At 31.9% G+C, this 19,047-nt stretch overlaps 2 protein-coding genes across 2 annotated transcripts; one reads left to right on the top strand and one right to left on the bottom strand.

Annotated features, from left to right (window-relative positions):
- Positions 1-1,550: 1,550 nt before the first annotated feature.
- LOC108838746 (MATH domain and coiled-coil domain-containing protein At2g42470-like) lies at positions 1,551-2,487 on the top strand. Its single transcript, XM_018611625.2, has 2 exons — positions 1,551-1,864; positions 1,946-2,487. The coding sequence occupies exons 1-2, from the start codon at positions 1,829-1,831 to the stop codon at positions 2,372-2,374; spliced, it is 465 nt and encodes a 154-aa protein (XP_018467127.2). The 5' UTR covers positions 1,551-1,828; the 3' UTR covers positions 2,375-2,487.
- A 230-nt stretch (positions 2,488-2,717) lies between these two features.
- On the bottom strand, positions 2,718-5,512 carry LOC108832979 (polygalacturonase At1g48100). The gene is made up of 7 exons (XM_056995479.1): positions 4,960-5,512; positions 4,438-4,569; positions 4,118-4,348; positions 3,983-4,024; positions 3,680-3,887; positions 3,409-3,599; positions 2,718-3,328 (listed from the first exon to the last, which is right to left on the bottom strand). Exons 1-7 carry the CDS (start codon positions 5,374-5,376, stop codon positions 2,933-2,935), a joined length of 1,617 nt encoding a protein of 538 aa, XP_056851459.1. The 5' UTR covers positions 5,377-5,512; the 3' UTR covers positions 2,718-2,932.
- Between the last annotated feature and the right edge of the window lie 13,535 nt (positions 5,513-19,047).

The following is a 19,047-nucleotide window of genomic DNA, read 5'->3' on the forward strand; positions in this document are numbered from 1 at the left end:
TGTAAAATCAGAGGCTGATCACACTCTCTTCACTCTAACCAGCCAGCAAGGTATTGTGGTGATCCTAGTATATGTTGATGATATTATCATCACTGGTAGCAACAAGGAAGGTATCCTCTCAACTAAATCTTTTCTTAAAAATGCCTTTGATATTAAGGATTTGGGAGAATTGAAGTACTTCCTTGGGATTGAAATATGCCGCTCTAAAGAGGGGCTCTTCTTATCTCAAAGGAAGTACACACTTGACATTTTAAATGAGGCAGGAAACCTTGGAAGTAGACAAGCCAAAACACCATTGGAAGAGGGCTACAAAGTGCTGCGAGAGGGGGAGTATGAAGCTACTCCATTCAAAGATGTCAAGAAGTATAGAAGAATGGTTGGCAAGCTCATATATCTAACCATCACCAGACCTGATGTGTGCTTTGCTGTGAATCAAGTAAGCCAACACATGGGATCTCCTAAGGTGCATCACTGGAACATGGTGGAGAGGATCTTAAGATACCTAAGAGAGGCACCTGGTCAAGGAGTATGGATGGCATGTAACAAGAGCACTGAAGTGGTTGGGTATTGTGATGCTGATTGGGCTGGAGACAGAGTTGATAGAAGATCAACCACAGGCTATTGCACCTTTATTGGAGGGAACCTGGTCACATGGAAGAGCAAGAAGCAGAAGGTGGTGTCATGTTCAAGTGCTGAGGCAGAATATAGATCAATGAGGAAGCTTACAAGTGAGCTGATATGGATCAAAGGGCTGCTGAAAGACTTGGGGATCGAGATCAACACACCAATGACTATGCACTGTGACAACCAGGCTGCAATACACATTGCATCCAACTCAGTCTTCCATGAGAGGACAAAACATATAGAAGTAGACTGCCACAAGGTGAGACAAGCAGTGGAGCAGCAAGTGATTCTTCCATGCTACACAAGAAGTGAAGACCAGCTAGCTGATATCTTCACAAAGGCAGCAAGTACTAAGGTGTGTGAGTCCATCCATCCAAGGATGGGACTCATAGATATCTCATGTCACTGATCTCTCCTCCATGAAGTGATCTACTCTTTTTCCTTGGCTTGGATTTTATCCCATTGGGTTTTGCCTAGCTAAGGTTTTAATGAGGGATTGCTTCATGGCTTCCAAGCTTGACTTGTTTCATATGGTCAAGCTTGAGGGGGAGTGTTGACATGAAGAGAATAAAAGAGTAAGAATAAGTGTTGACATGAAGTAGAATTAAGCTGGCAGACTTGAGACTTGAGTGCCAGACTTGAGTGCCAGACTTGAGAAGTAACTGCTGGACTTGAGAAGTTAGGCAGACTTGAGTGCCAGACTTGAGTGCCAGACTTGAGAAGTAACTGCTGGACTTGAGAAGTTAGGCAGACTTGAGAAATATAGCAAACAGTAACTCGCCCAAACAGTGTTTTGGAGGAAGAAGAAGCAGTGGTTGGGTTGTTTAAAATTTGAAATTCAAATTTCAGATTTAGATCTAGATCTGAGTCTATTTATATTGTATTTGTATGAACAAATTAACTTAAGGAAATATAATTCCTCACTTCTCTCTTATCTTGCAAACTCTCTCTCTCTCTCTCTCTCTTGGTTTATCACTTTGATTCTCACACTATTCTTGTTAAATCACCACAACTACTCTCTAAATTCATACATTTTATCAGCCATGTGTTCTGCGCTCAGGTCACGTCATGGGGAAAGCCAAAGGCCTTGACTCTTAAAAAGCTTCAAGAAAAAGGGTTTCTGGAGAACAACAAACTGATAGTTAAAGTCCAAGTCCAAGTACTTGAAGTTGTTAATGAGGCAGAAGTAACTGGGAACGAGACTATGGATGTTAGTGGTTTCCAAGTTCTTTATTCTCAGGTGTGATTATGCGTATGCTTCTTGTTGCTGTTTCTTCCTTTCTTTCTCTATCTGTTATAAGAAGAAGTTCTTGCTTGACAGGTTAGTCAAGTAAGTTGGATTTTCGTGATGCACCCGGACATTGCTTTGAATTTCAAACCAAAGAGCCAATTGGTGAAGACGACATACATGAATCTCCTCCTCAAGCTCATCGAGAAACTGGACAAGCCTCCACATAGCTTCTCCGAGACTGAGCTAAGCAACACTCGCACCGAGTTGGTGGATCTAACAGAGACAGGGTTCAAGCTAGACTGGTTGAAGGAAAAGCTTGATGAGATTACCTTGGAAAGGAAGAAAACAGCTGATGCTTCCCGTATCCAAGAACTTGAGCAACACAACAAGAATCTCATAGCTGAACTCAACAAGGAGAAGATCAAATCTGCTACTTCTGCTGCTAAAGTTTTATGGTTGGAGCAGACGGTGTCAACTCTCAAAACTAAGATGAACAAGAAGCCGAAATTAAACCCCTAACTAATTCTCCCGCAAATTTGGGAATTTTTTTTCCTCGTTTATCTCAAAGCTGAAGATTAAATCTATTATGTGGTAAGTCCTTCTAAGAACTATGCAATTGGTGATTTTTGCTTTTTCTTTGTTAGCACCAAGAAACAATATCCAAATCACGATGACACTTGTTGCAACCAATGAAAAACTCCAAATCTCATTACTCAGAAGAGCCTAGAATTAAGCCCTTGTTAATTTTTTCAAAAGTTCTAGTAATCTCAGAGCAGAAGGTCAAATCTTGTGGATGAAAAATCATAGTTTTACATAAATCAAACTATATATCTGATACAAACAGTTAATATCCATGCACTGCTTCAACAAAGCAATGATGCAGTTTCTTTTTTGTTTTTGATTTCTCGCTTAAGACAAGGAAAAAGCCTTTTAACCTTCTAAACACTCCACAACACTAGATCTCCACACAACAGAAAAAAAAAAATCAATTATGCAGCTAATTGTAATATGTATGTAAGTACTTATAGTTTTTTTTTTTCTGTAACATTTTACATCTACATATCTCCCTGCTGGTCGTCACACACATATATCATGATCTGTATGGACTCCATTTCTCGCCGGCTTCCCAATCTGTAAGCAATCAATCGGTGGAACCGTTGGCGAATTTAGCAATCCATATGTTTTCCAGCAAAAGGGATCATACATGTGGTATTGTAGCTGCACTGGTTTTAGCTCTATGCCTGATAATTGCACATCTACGCAAGGGAAACTGTCACTGCAAGCAAAATGCACAGGCTTTACTGTATAAGTGCCTCGTATCTTCTCATAAGTGACTCCTTCCACGGCAACTGCTGAAGTCTGGTTCCTGCATTTGCTGTGATCACAGTAGAATTGATCTATCACTATTGGAAGCTGAACTTCTGTGAGTTGAATGTTTGAGAATAGTACTCCTTTCACTGATCCTACACCTCCCTGCATTAACACATTGAAGCTAATTGAGATTTCACTCATTTAATTTTTGCTTTTATGTAAAATGATTTATTGTTTATTACCTGCCAGGTCTTGATCCGGACACCGGTCATTGTGTTGTGCATAACTATATCTCTGACTGTTATGTTGGAGACACAAGCTTTGGTACTGTCTTTACCAAGACTCCCTATGCTGATTCCATGTCCTGGTCCACAATTCACATTGCGAACATACACATTGGAGCAGCCAGTTTGAATCGAAATACAATCGTCTCCTGCGAAAACAGAGGAATCAGTTTCACCGATTTTCGAAGAGTTTTAAAGATGTCTTTGACTAATTTAAATGTGTTTGTACCGCAAGCTAGTGTGCTAGTGTGAATCATGACATCTCTAGTGTTCTGAAGATGAATCCCATCTGTGTTTGGACTGTCTCCGGGAGAAGAAACGGTCACGTCATGAACCAAAACCTGGACGCAGTTATCAAACTTGAGGTGACATTGAGGACTGTTCTGAATGGTTATACCCGTCACTGTCACGTCAATACTCCCATAGAACCGCAGCGCCTGCACCGTGAAAACCCAAGGTAAATAGAAGTTTTTACCATGTAGTAAAATACATATATTGACCATTTCAATTTCAATTATTTTTGGTATCTCACCGTTGGTTTAATGCTTGGCATTCCATTAAGCTCACTTCTTATCTGCCATGTGAAGTCAAAACAAAAACAGAGTTGTGTTAGATGATTTTTGTCTAAATGTGAAGAATGAAGACATGTATGATGTGGATGTTTTACCGGCATTGGAGGACGTTCTTGAACCGTATTATTCAAGGGGACAATGAGCTTGAAGTCATCATCGATAGGATAATCAAAAGGGTTATCTTGTTGCCACCAACCAGTGCCTCTTCCATCAATAACACCGGTTCCTTGTATTGTAATGCCTTTAAGCTTCGTGAACTCTATCCACCACATAAGCCCTCTTCCCCATGACTCAGAGTCCGTAGGAGCTACAATCATCCCATCCAGCTGCAGCAAAACAAAAGGCACATGTTTATTAGCCCAAAGGGTACATTCTTTTACATTTTTGTTTTGGAATCTTGATGAGTAACTCTCACCTGGAATACAATGTTTGCTTGACAATAAGGACCAGAGAAGGATATGGGGCCAACGAGGAAGATATAGTCAGGCGGTATGACCACAGTTGACGCCTCCACTTTGCAAGCAGAAGCCCATGCCGCTTCAAATGCCTGCAGATAATGGTAAAGCTTTAATTTTATTTTATTTATCACACCAAACAGAATTGTGGAGGAAAATCACAGAGATTCTGGTCCCCTCTTAACTTAAGTAGCTTTGTTCTCACGTCTCTATATTTTTTTTGTTTGGTTTTAAACGGAATTAAAACATTGATATGAAAATAAAAAAAAATTAATTGACTTTACAGACAAAAAGAGAAAGCTTTTTTGTTAGCTCTGTTTCTTGTTCTGTCTCGTGTTACCTTCTCAACTGTAATTCACATTCTGTTTTTTTTTCTTTTTTCTAAAAGAATGTTAATGAAAGCGAAGATTAAATTCTTGAATTTATCAAGAACCAATAGGTTGAACTTTTTAATTTGATAATGAAATGTTTTGAATCTGTACCTCAGTATCATCACTCATGCCATCACCCTTAGCGCCAAAATCAAGCACATTGAATTCTTGAGAACCTTCAAGTGGCTGCAGCGGAAGAGGTGTTGGTGGTGGTGGCGGTTGTACTTGTGGTGATGGTGGCGGTTGTTGTACTTGTGGTGGTTGTGGCAGGACAGGTGAGCCGGATTTTGGCGGCGGAGTTTTTAGTTGTGGTTTTGACTTATGGGAACGGCTATTGTGGTGGCTTTTCGGTTTCTTGCTCGACAAGGAATCGGACAAGGCTGAGGAAGAGGAGTAGCTGCTATGGTGGTGTCGCCAATGTCTTCCTTTTCTGGCAATGCAGGTCTGTAGAGTTACAGACCACACCAGAACTGCCATAAGAAGCATCATTGTGATGCTTCTCAGCCTTTGACTCTCTTTCGTTATCATGTTTATCTTTGTTTATTTTGTATGATATGTGTTTCTCTTTGTTTGACACAGAAAAAGAAGGAGAAGATGAGACTTTGGTTTATGTGTTTTTTTTTTTTTGCTAAAAACTTTGGTTTATGTGTTTATGGATTGAATGAAAAGAAATAGGTTTTTGGGGTTTATATAAGGAAGCAGTCCAAGAATATAGAAGGACTCACGGGAGTTTAACATGGATGGAATGTAATCAGGAAAAACATTATTTTCCTTATAAACTAAAATAATTAAAAGTTTAAGGCTAAATGCTTCATATATATTATTATTATCATAGGACTATAATGATTGGGTTGTATATTTCTAATAAATTTGATTGTGGCATAGGCTAATCGAGCTATCCTTAATTATTATCTAACAACAATATTATGAAATTCTGTTAGTATCATGCAATATATTCCCTACAGAAACTAAAAATACAATTGTTTATATCCATCATACCTTTTCTATTTATATTCATCCTACTTTATTAGTCACTTTTTATACCAGATCCTAAGACTGTCTTCGTGGAACTAGTTAGGTAAAATCAGTATCATATACATGTAATTTTATTAGAGAAAATTTCATAAAAGTATCTCAACTAAATTTTTGTTAAATCTTTTTAACACTAAAACTTTTTCCATCCATATTAATATTTTAAATAATTACTTTTTATTTTAATACACAAACTTCAAAACTGTACCTATTTTAATACCTAAACTGTATCAGAAACTAATAATTTTCAAACAAAACTTTTAGAAAACTCTAAAATTCACAAAATATCTTTTAAAATTTTAATCTTATTTTAATTTTTAGAAACAAAACTAAAAAAAGTGTGATAATATGAAATTTCGTAATAAAGGTTTTAAGTTTTAAATATCAAATTATAGCTTGTTTTCTCAAAATATAAAAGAAAGTAAATTTTTCCTTCAAAATTAAATTTTTCTAACTTTAAAATTTTCTCCATAATTTGTTACTCTATTTCAGTCACTCGCGTCTTAAAACAGTTATATACACGTATTTGCATTATATACCTTATACGATTTGCAAGCAATGCAAGCTGCAAATAAGTTTATATAAACACAATCAGAGGCGGACCCAGGTTGAGGGTTATGGTGTCACTTGACACCACAAATATTCTATAAACGAAAATGTTCAGCTGTACATCATTGATGAAAGCGGCACATTTGGTTAAAACCACTACCTATGAACCCACAGACCCGGGTTCGATATCCCTTCCATGTGCTTTTATTATATAATTGACCCCCCACAAATTTTTTCTTGGGTTCGCCACTGAACACAATAAAAGTTATATATGAGTTACGAAGAATAAGAGACAATAAGAGTTATACACAAACAGTTAAGCGTGGGAAAAGAAAAACCGAACCGAAGAATCGAATAGAAACCAAACAAAAAAACCCGAAACCGTAATCGGATAGAAACTTTCAAATATCTAAATGGTTCATATATTTCTATATCTCAAATAAATGAACTGAAGTAGAACCGAAACGAACGGATACCCGAATATATAAAAATATTAATTATATATACATATAACAAAACTATATATATATATATATATAATTTAAAAATCTATTAAATTTTCCAAAAATATTTTAAGAAAACTAAATTATTACAAAGTAACCGAACTACCCGAAAGTATTTAGATATTTTTATCTGAAATATCTCGAGTAATCCGAAATATCCAAATTTTTTATCATAATTATTTGATATTTTACCGAAAATACCTGATATTTAACCCAAATTATTCGAGTTAACCGAAATAACCGAACCGAAATCGAATGAGAACAGAATTTTTTTCCGCGTATTTTCTGGTTCCTACTTTTATTATCTGAACCGAACCAAATCCGGAACTACCCGAACCAAATCGAAAATAAGTCAAATTGTAAATGGATCTTCTAACCCCCTATCTTAACTATATGATACCCAAAATAACCGAACCGAAATGAACCGATACCCAAAATGCCCAGACATGCAAATTAACAGTTATACAAACATACTTGCAAGCATGCAAGTTTACTTACGAGAGATATCTTAGAACAATCTTAAATAAATTTGTCACAAATATAGTCTCTAAAGATCAAAATGACTCAAATTAATGTTTCATTAAAATATAAATATACATTTATATTCATAGAGGTAACGAATATATACCTTATGGTTTAAAGTTAAGAGGTGAAATTTTAGGATTGAGGTTTAAATTTTAGAAAATAAATAAGTAAATATTGAAATTTTTTGAAAATATAAACTTTTAAAAATAGTTTCAAAAACCATTTCGAATTTAAAAAAAAAAAGATATTTCAGAAAAATAATTTCAAAAAAATTATAAAAAGTTCAAATTTGAAAATATATAATTCAAAACTATATCTTTGAAAAAAATATTTATTTTTGTATTTATATACCTAGGATATAAGAATATTTTAGCTATTAAATCAAAACTTTGGTCATTTTCCTCCTTAAAGATCTTTTGCGACAAAAACTTGAAAAAATGTCTATTTAGAAGAATTGACATTTACTTATTGTATTTATTCATTTGTTTCTGCATTACTAACACATCCGTAATAACAATTATATATGCTAAACATAATATATATGTCCATTCAGGGGCGTATGCAAGCACGGCGGTATGGGATCACATGCTCGCTACTGTTTTTTTATTTTTTTCTCTAGTAATTTACGTTAAATTTACCAAATATCATTAGTAAGTAAAGAAAAATGTAAAAGTATCCCTATCAAAAAGGATTTTATGTTTTTTTATATGATGTTTCTGATTAAATTTTTTTCTAGATCCGCCTTTGTATCCATCATTATTCAATGCATGTAGAATCTTATATTGTGAACTTTTGTGTTACAATTATAAAGTGTCTATTGTAATTAGTATTGTAACTATTCCCATATATAATGTAAGAATAAGGGAAATTTCACCCTATATAATTTTTTTTTACAAATTCACTAACTAAAGCTGCTCTCTCTCCTACTTTTTCTTCCTATCTCTCTCTACTCTCTCTCTCTCTCTCAAAATCTAATTTCCCATTTTCTTTAGTTATTTGGCAAATAAAACCAAAATAATACTCTAATGACAAAAATCGAATACTTAAATTTTATATATTTTAATAGAGCCTTACTAAGTTACTAGATGTAGCCATGTAGGTAATTAGATGTGCATTTCGGAAGGGGATATTGCTATTTTAGACATGAAACCATATGATTTTAGGGGCCATATGTCTGCCACGTGTAGAGTAAATGTTGGTTAAGACTCATCCACTTTGGTTGGTTGAGATTTTGAAATCCATTAGAGCAAGCCAAGACAAACATACCACAAAGGGCACCTGTTCGGATAAACACATATACCTTTCTTGTTGCACCTCATTTACTCGCTTACAAAATGCATATTTAATGGACATATACTTATATGATATAGTGTTATGTATATTTATGCAACATAATGTGGGACAACTGAAAATGAGGTGATGTGTCATCATGGTTACCAAATAGTGTAACCTCTATAAATTAATAATCTATAAACTAATATCTCTATAATTAATATAATTTCATAGTCCTAAATTGATTTTTGGTTCAGTTAATATCTTGATAAATTAATAATCTCTATAAATTAATAAAAAATATAGTTTTGATGTAGTCCCAACATTATTAATTTATAGAGGCTTTACTGTAAGTGTCTTATGGTCTATATACTATGGCATTTCAAATTTCTCAGTTACATCTATTATAACTGACCTCAAACGGTCGGCCGATTAGTGTTATTTTAGGAATTTCATAAATTGCCGAGAAGTTAATATCCTTTATATGGCAAACCCACACCGTATAATTAACTCTCTTTTGGAGAGCAAATCTACCATAAACTTGAATATGTGACCTCCAGTGATCCATTAGATAATCATGAAATTTTACTTGGTAGACCAACTCGTTGTTGTTTTTAAGTCGTTTAGAAGACACCTGACGACAATAAATTATACGAATCTCTAGTGGCTGTTCGGTGTGAATTCGCAGTGACAACGACCAGTTATCAGACTTTAGAAGGAAAATAGAGAATTTGATGGAAAAGAGAGAGGAAGAAGAAGAAGAAGAAGAAAAAGAAAAGACGATCGATCCATTTTATTGTGGACATAACTCTTTTAAAGGGCATAACTTTTACCTTATGGCTACCCGCTATTATTAATAATGGCTTCGGAGTAGCGCTAAAAACTGCAAAACAAATCGTACAAAACAGAAATCTGATCCGAACGGTATCTTATTATATGTTTAATTAGTCGAGAAGTGTTTAGATATTTTTGTTGTCCATTATAAGTTACATCAATATGTTAACTTGAATAAATCAATATTCATGGAGGATCGCAACTAGTCAATTAGTTTGTAATTACTAAACCGATTTTTTTAATGATGAGCAAACCTCGACAGTTTCTTGGCTGACATTTTGTCGTGTTAGTTTCTTCCAAGAGAAAACATATACATACATATTGTGAATGTATGTGTGTGTTTGTGCATGTAAAAACGGATGAGACATGTGATTGGGTCTATATTTTGTCAATGGGCAGTGATTGTAACATCTCTTTTAGTGCTCACATGCACCAATTCACGGCCTTTGCTTTTGTCTCCACAGCTCCTCCAACCTGTGTGTTCTTAAAATTGTATTATCTTGTTTCTTTGTTTATTTATATATTCATATCTAATATAACTCGTCATTTTCTAGTGACACTAAGTTATTGGTTAGTTATTTTACTTTTCATGCATGGCTGCTAGCCTGCTAGAAATAGAAAACTTAAATTACGTTACTGAAGCTTGTTACCTTATAGGTGCTCTCTTCCTTTTTACAGCAACGACTAGACACATAACAGTATAATTAAAATAAATCCATGTTCAAATGCTTTTCGTATGTAAATTGTAAAGTGATGATAAAAGTCTAAATTTCAAAAGATCACATGCTAAATAACATACATACCCTGAGCCAACGCTTGAATACAGACATTAAAGCTCTTAATGGTGACTAAATAAATGAATGTAAATCGTGAACACTAGTATAAGAAAACATGATATCTTTGATGAATTCCCCACGACAAATTAATCACAATACAATCTGCTGAAACTCGTCAAGAATCTGTCGGAAATTGTTGGAGAAGTCAAACAAAGAGGCTCAAGAGGAAAATGCATCAGTCATGCATGGCTCAGAACACCGAACATGCTTACATGCCTGCCAAATCTCCAAAATTTTAATTGGTGTAATTTTAGTTTTGTCGACTAAAATTGGTGTAATTTTAGTTTTGGCGACTAAAATTGGTGTAAAAGTTTGGCGACTTTTAGTTTTATGTTTTCATTCCTACTTACTTTTTTTCCTCCTCTTTGTCATTCCTACTTACTTTTAAATTGAGTTTTTATAAATATTCATTTATTTTATTTTATTATTTTTAAATTAGAAATTTTAGTTATTTATATTTTAATGAAAATATACGATCCAACTGAATTACATACATATATATATATATATATATATTTCATTGGAAACTCATCGCGAATAATTCTTGTGATGGATCCCAACTTTCAGCAACTTCTTTCATCAGAAAAACAGTCTTCGGGTATTCATCCGTGTCTCACAACAAGTTCTCGATGTTTTTATTTTGATGAGGTAAACCATCGAAACTGTTTACAGGGAATCCATCGGAACATGAATTCCGAATGATTTTCCACCAGATATGATCGTCGAGAATAATATGTTTTGTAATGGAAGTCTATAATTAAATTGTTCAAAATTCACACCAATTAAAATATTTTTAATATATGGTTCTTGTCATTCCTTTATGTAAATAAAAAAAATCATTTTATCAAATTTTGAAAAAACATTAAATAACCAAGTAATTATCTTCAGTACTATCACTGTTACTTTTATTATATTCTTTTTTCATATTGTTTTTAATGGTTACCAGTTAGAGTATACGTAATAATATTTTTATATTTTGCCCAAAATATATATAAGATCTTTTCCACAGATAATTTCTGAAACATTTTCTCAATTAATCATTCAAATAATAAAAATAAAATAATAAATACAAGGTAAAGACAAAATTATAGACAAGTACATAGGATGATGATAAAAGATGTTTTTGTTTCAAAATAATACGTAAAATGAAAAAAGATTTCATTCGGTAAAAGATTTAGAGCTTAGGATATAAAATTTTGGGTATTAATATTTATTTTGTTTTTAAATAAATATTTTAAATGTTTTTGTTGATATTAAATGTATTTTTATTAAGAGTAGTTTAGTGTTCATATTCTTTAATAAATATTATTTTTGTTATTCTCTTTTTTTAGATGCTATTTAAGATACAATCATTTTGTGTTATTTTATGAAAAAAAACTATTTTATGCTATATAGTGGAATTGATTAAATTTATAAGAAACTGTTCTTCGAATAAGAAGATATAAAACTGGTCAAGTACTCACGATAAATTTGTTATTCTCTAATTAAATGATTAAGTTATTTTTAAAAAATATATATTAAAATTAAATCATAAAGTTAATTATTAAAAAAAGTTCTAAATAATACTTAAAATATTAATACTATATTTTTAGTTAATGGGTGTGCTCCAACATAAAAGATATTATTGTCATATGCTTCAAAAGTCAAGCTTACTGATATGATTCTTTTTGATTAAAGAAAAATATATGACAACTGCACTATTGTGAATCATCACATAGACATTCAAAGTTTCAAACTACAATAATGCATGTTTAATTGCATCGAGAATAATATAGTGCATGATGAGCGTAAATTATAGTAGTATATGTTACAAATTGGAGTCGTTTTAAATCTGCCCCAACATTCCTCCAACAGTTTTGTCAAAAAAAAAAATCATTCCTCCAACAGGGAACCGTCTTCAGCTTCCTCTGGCGAGACTAACAGACCAACGGTTTCTACCTCACGTTTATGTCAAGAAAATCGCAGGGGTGAAGATTATACTGTTAAGGGTGATTACCTTGTTTGAAAGGTGCAGCTGACGAGAGCAGATAAATGTTGTGGATTGAAAAGTTATAAGGACTAATTTATTGAAAAATACAATACTCCGTCTGTTTTATAAAAAATACCATTTGAAAATTTTCACATATTAATAAAATCATTTAAAATCTCTATTTTATGTTTAAATAAAGAATTTCTTTCTAGTTAATATATTAAAACAATAGGAATAAAACTGAAATTCTATTTAAAATTTTGCTTTTAAAATATAAAACTAAAACTTCAAACAAACATTCTTAGCAAAACGGAAAAATAACCAAAAAAAACTTCAAAACTAAGTTTACAAAAACTTCAAAACTACATTTTTTTGCAAAACAGAGGAATATTTAATGACATAAAACAGTGTATGTGAGGGTGCGAGGAGAGTCAATCGGATTTAGTGCACTACAAACAAGAGGCCATGCTTTTAAATTTAATGCGCACATATAGAAGCATCTCAGGAGAACATGTCATGGTGTCCCTGATACAAACTAATTAAAATTTATTAAAATTAAAAACCTAGCTAAAAGCTTAAATGATTAAAACCGGAGGTATATTTGACAATTCGGAGATACACGAAGATAGCTAAAGTATAACAAAAGATAGATGTGGTAAATGAAAGAAAAGATCCAAAAAAGCTTCACATGAAATCGTAAAACCAATGTTCCAAAGAATATGATGAAGTTGAGTTCGATACCAATGTTGAAATAACCAAACCGAGTTTGAGAACGGTTGACAACCGTCTTTGGTGAAGCTCGCATCGTAGGAAAATGAGATATTGGTTGAACAGTTCGCTAATGACCTCTTAATCCGATTCCAACCCGCACAGACCTTCGATTCTCCAATAAAACTTCTTGATGAAGAAAAAGTGGATCATGAACTTCGATTCTAAAATCCTCATCGAAAAAAGCAAAAGATGTTAATTCCAATCGACCAATGCAACAAGGAAGGAGATGATGGAGACAGATTTGTATTGGGCAAGCTGGTGAAACCAAATGTAGAGCCATAAACTTTGATTCTAGAATACTCAAAGGAAACATAAATGATATCATTTCTGATCCCTGATACAGACTATAGTCGCTGATGTGTTATCTAGAGAAGCAGCATTTACATTTAACTATGTTAGAATAATACTACAAAGAATAATGAATATAAAGTAAAGGGAGATATTCCAAGGGGGCATCCTCATTTGTGTGTGTACACAAATCAAGATGCTTTTCAGCCTTTTCTTTTGCTTTTCAGCCTTCAATTGTTCAGTTGTCATTAAATTAGAAAATGTCACTGTTCATTGTTACACGACCCGTATGTAATTAAGTACAAGAAACAAGAACGCTTGTTTTATATCGTCAATTTTGTGATTGGTAGAATCTCGAAGAATCAGGAGTTTTGTCACACCATTTAGTACTACTGCTTTTTATTAAATAGACAAATTTGCCCATTCCATGAGTTCACGCCGTTTTCAAGTTTGTATTGATCGTTTATAACGGCCATTTCATATCCACAAATATTGTAATATATTCAATCATACCCGACGTGTTACAAAAAAAAAATTCAATCATACCCGAACTTATATGTTCGTGGTAGAATATATTTGAACTTTCAAGATTTTCAAATAACATATACTCCCTCTGTTTTTTAAAGATCCATGTTCTAGGAAAAAAATTTGTTTCAAAAAGATACATTTTTTACTTTTTCAATGTATTATTTAATGAAAATCTATTAACTTCAAAAAATTAATTGTGTTTATTGGATTTTTATTGGTTAAAAATTATGGAAAATTGTTATTCACAAAAATCAATGCATTTTTAATGTGATTTCTTAATATATGTGAAAAGTCTAAAATATGTATCTTAAAAAAACAGAGAGAGTATAATATTTTACCTCAGTTTCCGTATCATCTATCATGTCATACAATTTTGCTGCTGATATAAATGATACATCAGCTAATTTGCATGTGTACATCTTTTTGAAAAAAATAGTCGTTTTATAAAAAAAAATTTAGAAAATATAAAATTCTATAAATTTTGATTGTTTAGTGAAATTACAAAAAAAATAATTAAATAATTAATTTTAATCTTATATAAAAGATATATTTGTAAAGGTTTACATATTTTGACTTTTAATTAGGTTAAGTTTTAGTTATTTCATTTTCTAAAGATCTCTAAAGTCAAACTGTATTAAGTCCTGTCTGGCTTCATATCGTGGCTTGGATAGATTATTTTTATCTTCAGTTACCAATCTGCATTTTGATTTAACTTTTTTTTTTTTTTTATTATTTTGATTTAACTTGATTTGGTTTTATTTTCTGTAGGATTTGATTCAGTTTGCTTAATCCTTCCACTCATATTTAGTAGTTTCATTAGAAATTAGATAAAAGAGAAAAACTGGATCACGTATACAGTACAATATAAGCCACTTTGACTAATTCACAGGTCGACTCTTTGTGATATTGTGCAAACCCTTGATCATGTGAGAAATATGTGGATCGTACATTTTCTAGATACGCCTCTGTCATATTATCATCATATATATGTTACCTGTCTTCGAGGTTTTCATATAAATCCAACATCAATAATAATATATTAGATGTATGCGTACATGCACCGCACGTAACTGCATGTCTTCACATATGTGTATATACACGTACGGTGTGTGCTGTATACATACACGAACATTCATTATCTTCTTCTTTTTTTTTTGTAAACTTATTATCTTCTTTTTTTTCATTATCTTTTCTTTTTTTTTTTGTCAAATTTTCATTATCTTTTCTTTTGTTCTAAATTAATTAACATACCTATATCCTTAGAATCTAAACTAATTAGCAGCTTCATAGATATATATTTTAAACGAATTTTAGCTTGACAACTTTTATTTTAAGATATATTAAATTTGTTGGGATATTTAAATTTCAAGACTGTTTGTAGGTTTACTTTTGTATTAAAGTTGTTGGGATGTTCAATTTTCAAAACTTAAGATCATATAAAGCTGGAGTCTTTATAACAAACAGTGTTTTTAAGTTTAAAAAAAAAAACAAATAGTGTTTTATCGTTGTAAGCAGGAGTTGGATGATTTTGCATAATTACTAGATACTCCCTCTGTTTTAAATTATAGGTAAATTACAAGTTCAAAAAAAAATTATAGGTAATTTTAGTTAAAAGGTCCAATATGAAGATGGATCTTTGTTAAAGTTATGTACAATATATAATTTAACAAATTATAAAAAGACTATATAATTTAATTGATAACAAAATATTCAATAAATACAAAATTCGTATTAAAATATTAAAATTACTTATATGTTGAAATATTTTTTTTTGCTAAAAATAATTATAATATGAACTAGAAGGTATAATATTTATTTCAACAGTTAGTTTTATTCTGAAACATCGAACTATAAATACAAATAAATAATATGAGACCCAATGATAAATCTGTTGAGTTTTTGTTTTTGTTTTCATGTGGCGATTGTTCCTCTAATTTTATTTAATTGTCTTTTTTGTTTCTCGAATTGCTTCACAATATTTTTTTTCTTTTTGAAACAAAATTGCTTTACAATATCAAAGAAGCTTGTTCACAACGGCGAAACCACTTACTTCTGGTCATCAAACTGGACGCCATTTGGGAGGCTTTCGCAGTACCTTGGTACTTTGGGCACTGCAAGAATCCCGATCCGAGCAGACTCTACACTGGCGAAGCTTTGGAAGAATGATGCCTGGAACATTCCCAATGCTCGTTCGGATCGGCAGTTAGAGGTACTCTCATTCCTCTCCACGCTCACTCTAGTTGACGTCCCTGATGAGCTTGAATGGTGGCCGGGAAACCAGATGAAAAGGAGATTCAACACAGGTTCGATTTACCATCTACTTCGTCCTTCTGCCCCCCAAGTAGCGTGGCACAAGGAGGTTTGGTTTTCAGGAGGTATACCAAAGTACATGTTCCTAGTGTGGTTGATGGTCAAGAATAGATGCCCTACTCGGGATCGTATGCAAAACTGGGGCATCCAAATGGATCCTCGATGTCTACTCTGCAACTTGGAAGATGAATCAATTGCCCACTGCTTTTTTGAGTGTAATTTCGCTTGGGATGTTTGGAAGACAGTGGCAGTAAAGTGCAACTTCAACTCTGCAAGACAGTGGTCTGCGATTCTCTCTCAACTAAGCTCCCAAGTTGTGAACAAGGTACACAAGACTCTTATCCTTCTCTGCTGGCAGGCCACACTATACTTTCTTTGGGCTGAGCGAAACAGTAGACTGCACAATGCCCGGTTTACTTCAGCAAAAGGACTAGCTGTCCAGATCAAACAAGTGGTGAAAAACAGGATTTCTAGTCTCCTGATTGACAGACCTAAGTTCTCCTACTCATTGTCTCAATTATGGTTTTCTAACTGACCATCCATCCTACTATTTCTGATTCAAGTTTGTATCTTTATAGGTTCTAGCCACTTGGCTAACTGGGTTAACTCTCTATAAAACATTTTATTTCTCTCGCATTTTAATAGTAAAATCTTTGTCAAAAAAAAAAATATCAAAGATGCCTTCTTCTATTTCTGTATGCAGTCTTTCTGCGAAGACATGCTCGTGATTGTTTTAATAATATTGATTTGTGTTTTGTGTTCCATTAACGTTCCAGTGAGTTGGCTGGTAAATTACCGTTTAGCCCTTCTCTCCCATTATCAGATTATAGTTTTTTTTTATATCAAATATTGGCTGTTGCCCAAAAAAAAAAATCAAATACCGGCTTTTATTTTTTTTGATAAATTCTATCGACTTCTATTTCTATGTATCATTTCTTGTTCTTGGTTTGAAAGATGTCCTGATCCAGCCAAAAACTTGACCACATATGCAAATTACTTTTTATAAAAACAAATAAGTTCAGTAGAATATGAAAGATGTATACATGCATGTACATTAATTTGTTTGGTTGAGATATTAAATATATACAAATAGTATGCAACTGATTAGGTAGGTTGTAGCATGAATGTTTAATTAATAAATATCTCAAATCTGATTGAAGAGGCATCCCACTATGTTAAGAATCTTTCGTAATAATCAAGGTTTGTCACCCAACAATACTAGCTAATTTCTTAACTTCATACTAGATCTTGATCCGTGCGACCGCACGGGTATTAATTTTCTGTTTTAGTTTTTATTTATTTATACTAAATGATGTATTTGTAATATTTGATCGTTTTACATTGACTACGTTAGGGATGTGTATTTGAATACCCACTATTCGGTTAAAATCTATTTGGGTTTGAGATTCCCGAATTTAAAGATTTCAGCAACATTCAAATATTTACAAATGTTGGTTTCAGTTTGATTCATGTATTTGTTGGTTCGGTTCGGATACAGATAACCCGTTTGAATTATTTTAAAATTTTCAAAATTTATATATACTTTAATTTTCTCAAAACATATAAATTTGAGTAATGTAAGCCAAAATACCTAAACTAAAAATTTAAAAATAGGTTGAACTTCAATATTTGGATGGAGAATAAATATATATTTTAAATATTTTTGGTATTTGATTATTGTTTATCTACTTTATATGTTTACTTTTGACTATTATTTATATTTTCAAATAGTTTAGACAATTTTAAGTTGACAAAAAAATAACTTTAAAATATCATTAATTGTTGAAGAATAAAAAAATACATTGATCTAACTAAAAAGACAAACATTAAAATAGGAAAGAAAAAAACACATTAATTTAACTGAAAAAGACAACCATTAAAATAAAAAAATAAAAAGTAACACATTAATCTAACTGAAAAAGACAAATATTTAAATAGGAAACTCAGTTTAATTCTCCGTCGCATAGAAGTGTAATTAAATTTAAAAACTAAGGATATTTCTATATGTTTACTTCTGTTTTAATAACATCGATATGCAATTTGGCAAGTAATATATATATATATATATATATCTTAACTTGTTGGAAGTCTTTGGATATTGAAAAAAAAGTCGGTTGTTCCCTTTACGTTTTTCAGAAAACGCAAGTCTATTCAGGTACTTATCTGGTACTTACTCCATGCTATTATCAGGACTTTGTAGAAATGGACATTCTAATTGATAGCATTTGTGGAATAAATGTTATTGATTAATTTTTGCTTTATTAGAGCAGTTCTGACCCAAAACCTTATTTTAAACGGAGTAAAACCTCAAAAAAATCTTTAAAAGTTTATTTATTTAGATTATAATCATTGACATTAATAAAAATTACTAATAATGATAAAACTTCACAAATACATATAAAACATACTTCTAATTTATTATACAACACAAAATATTACAATTTTATATAATAAAATAATATAAATTACATATATAATTAACAACACACATACCGATTAGCCAATGAAATTCTGTTATTTTGGTACCACTTGTAAGATATGTATATTTAAATATTCATATAATTTATTTTAATTTATTTTTAGTTTGTTTAATGTATTTTGTTTTGTATGACCTTTACTTAATATATATTTCTATTTATGTGAATTTAATATTATATAATATTTATTCTATTTTTATTTTATTTTGGTGTATTTAAGTTATTGTAAATAAAGTTAGTAGATGTATTTGTGAAAGAAAATAATTGTAAGGAATAGAAGAAAATGAATAATAGTTTTGAGGTTT

This window comes from Raphanus sativus, chromosome 9 (assembly GCF_000801105.2).
Source record: "Raphanus sativus cultivar WK10039 chromosome 9, ASM80110v3, whole genome shotgun sequence".
NCBI classification, from domain to species: Eukaryota; Viridiplantae; Streptophyta; class Magnoliopsida; order Brassicales; family Brassicaceae; genus Raphanus; species Raphanus sativus.